Here is a 2,491-nt window from a genome sequence, read left to right as displayed (position 1 = left end):
GTCAACGTTTCTAAGGAGAAAGTACGCGATATGTTGGGTAATGATTTCAGTCGCCTTTTGTTGGATAGGAAGTTTGCCCCCAGGTATCAACGTAGAGCAACAGACCTTCCTTTCACAGTAATAAGACTTGGAATTAGTGTTGGAAAATATGCATATGACATTATGAAAATTATGAAGAAATTCTTATTGGTTTTTGTACAGTTCTACCCGATTTCGTATAAAAACTCCTATAGTTAGCTTCGGGCGCTCTTGTGCTCAGCTGAGGAGAGCGAACGTATATTTTTGCAACACTGTAGTTTCACCCGTTTTACGTGAAGTGGCGGCGTAAAACTCGGTGAAAAACGCGATATTCGCGGTGATATGCAGTAGTCGTGAAATATGTTTTTCACTATTGTTTTTCATATCACTAGGGTAAAACTCCACTGCTAGAATTAGTCTATATGATGCTGTTGCGATTATTAAAATTCCAAGCTGATACTACGGGAGTGCTACATCAAACGACTCCAGCACGATGATCTCGACAACTCTCCCAACACGACTAACGAGTCCGTAATAGCCAATGAGCATAGCATGTTTGCAGGTATTTCCTGACTGAACATTTTGTTCCGAAGCAACGAGGACGACTTTGCCTCGTCAGTTCTATTGTTGGTGAATCACTGGGCAGTGGCAACTCTCTGTAGGGCAGCAGCCTCTCTGTCTGTGTCGTAGTATGTGGCTTCCTTCTAGGTATTTCAGTGCTAAGTCTTATCTCACTCAATTCGGCCGTTCACTAGCACACGAATGTCGATCTCTGGGATGTGGAGTGTTGACGATTCAACCAGGTACCGAGTCATGCATGGCTAATTGCAGTATGCGCAATGTTAAGGGGTCCGTTTTGCTTTTCCTAGAGTTTAAATGGCGGTGAAATTTTGTATATAGGCTCTCGTAACACTAGTGGAGTTTCACCGTTTTACGTGAAGTGGTGTAATACTCTGTGAGTAGTCGTGAAATATATTTCTCACTAGTGTTTTTCATATCACTAGGGTGAAACTCCATTATATTGCGCTTGTGTTGATGACAATGGGAGAATTCTGATGGAATGTCGTTGATTTTTTTCAAAGAAAGTCAAGATTTCGCGTAAAATTTCTTACTTTCGTGAGAAAAATCGGAAAATTTTATAAGGATGTCTCAGGTGCTATGTCGGACACTTACTTCAGTTCCGCTGGAGACTGTGTTGACAGTATCATTTTTAAGGTAGTATCAAAGGAGGCTCTCGAATAGCCCCTGGCGGTTTCGTGTGTAAGAAGCTCAGGAATGATTTTTTCTAAAGAGATTTGAGTTTGTTGAAGTGCTCTGATTTCCGAGTCCAAGTTTACTCGAAAAGAATATTCGCTGTTGGAATATATGTCAGCTGTTCTCAGGAGTCTTCTCACTAATTATGGGAGTTTACATACCGATTTGGAGAGCGTTAAAAAACGACAATTTCCCAAAATTTCCGCAAAATTCTGATGTTGTCACCGACACATGTAGTTGATCGTGTGGATATTTTCCAACACAGTTGAATATACTGGTTTCAGATCCCAAGTGCTCAGATGAGCTCAGCTGATGTCGCTGAAGAACTAGTTCGCCGATTACAAGCTGACGGTAGTACCGAGGGTATAATTGTTGATTTACTATACATTTAGTGATTTTATCATTTCTTTTTTACTTTATTTTATGTAATTTATTTATATATGGTAATAATATGTGTATTAATTGTTCGCCATGTTTTGGGTGGCCCTTCGGTGGGTATAAAGTAGAGAGGCTAAGGTTGCTTTGTTTGCCTTGTGCCGCATAGCTGCCCTAAGAGTTGGTAAGAATTATTCTTACCAAACGGCTTATGACGTATTTAATAAATTTATGGTTATATTGGAGTTTCACCCTAGTGATATGAAAAACACTAGTGAGAAACATATTTCATAATTTACTCGGGAAAACATATACGTTTTATAATTTACATGGAATATTACACTACTTCACGTGAAACGGGTGGAGTTCCAAAGTTTTGTGGGTTTTTTATGGTATATATTCGGATTAGTTTGATCTCATTTGGGAGGAAGAACATCTCAGGTCCTAACGAGGCGACTGGTTGCCATACAGTGGGGTTGTTGAATAAGATCCTGGTCGCGGGCGGTCCCTATCTTAGTGATAATCTAGCGGGCTTTGTGGCTAGGGTAAGCGATACTAGAAGGGATATATAGTGTGAACAACCAAACCGTTATGGAGGGTCATATTTTCAACACCTTCAATTTTCGAGAGCTCGAAAGTCAACTTTGCGTGCTATCAAAATGCTAACAGTGTGAATAGTCGATTGACACCAACGTTTTAGAAGCCTTTCGTAGTCTATATTCGTGTCGCTCTCGATGGTGAAAATCCAGATATGCATAACTGTTTTGTTCGCGCTGTATGTCAAACGATGAGGATTGCCTTGTTCCAATAGGGGAGCTTGTCACAGCAGATTTGAACGACAGTT

The 2,491-nt window shown here is 40.3% G+C and overlaps 1 protein-coding gene across 1 annotated transcript; it reads left to right on the top strand.

Moving 5' to 3' along the window:
• Positions 1 to 1,171: 1,171 nt before the first annotated feature.
• Positions 1,172 to 2,219, top strand: Pmar_PMAR027714 (hypothetical protein; the record flags this gene model as incomplete). Its single annotated transcript, XM_002776433.1, has 3 exons — positions 1,172 to 1,233; positions 1,557 to 1,623; positions 2,089 to 2,219. Coding segments are annotated over 3 exons (260 nt in total), but the record flags the coding sequence as incomplete, so codon positions are not given.
• Between the last annotated feature and the right edge of the window lie 272 nt (positions 2,220 to 2,491).

The sequence above is a fragment of the Perkinsus marinus genome, assembly GCF_000006405.1.
Source record: "Perkinsus marinus ATCC 50983 genomic scaffold scf_1104296953398, whole genome shotgun sequence".
In the NCBI taxonomy this organism is placed as follows: Eukaryota; Perkinsozoa; order Perkinsida; family Perkinsidae; genus Perkinsus; species Perkinsus marinus.
This window is presented reverse-complemented; position numbering and strand designations above follow the sequence as displayed.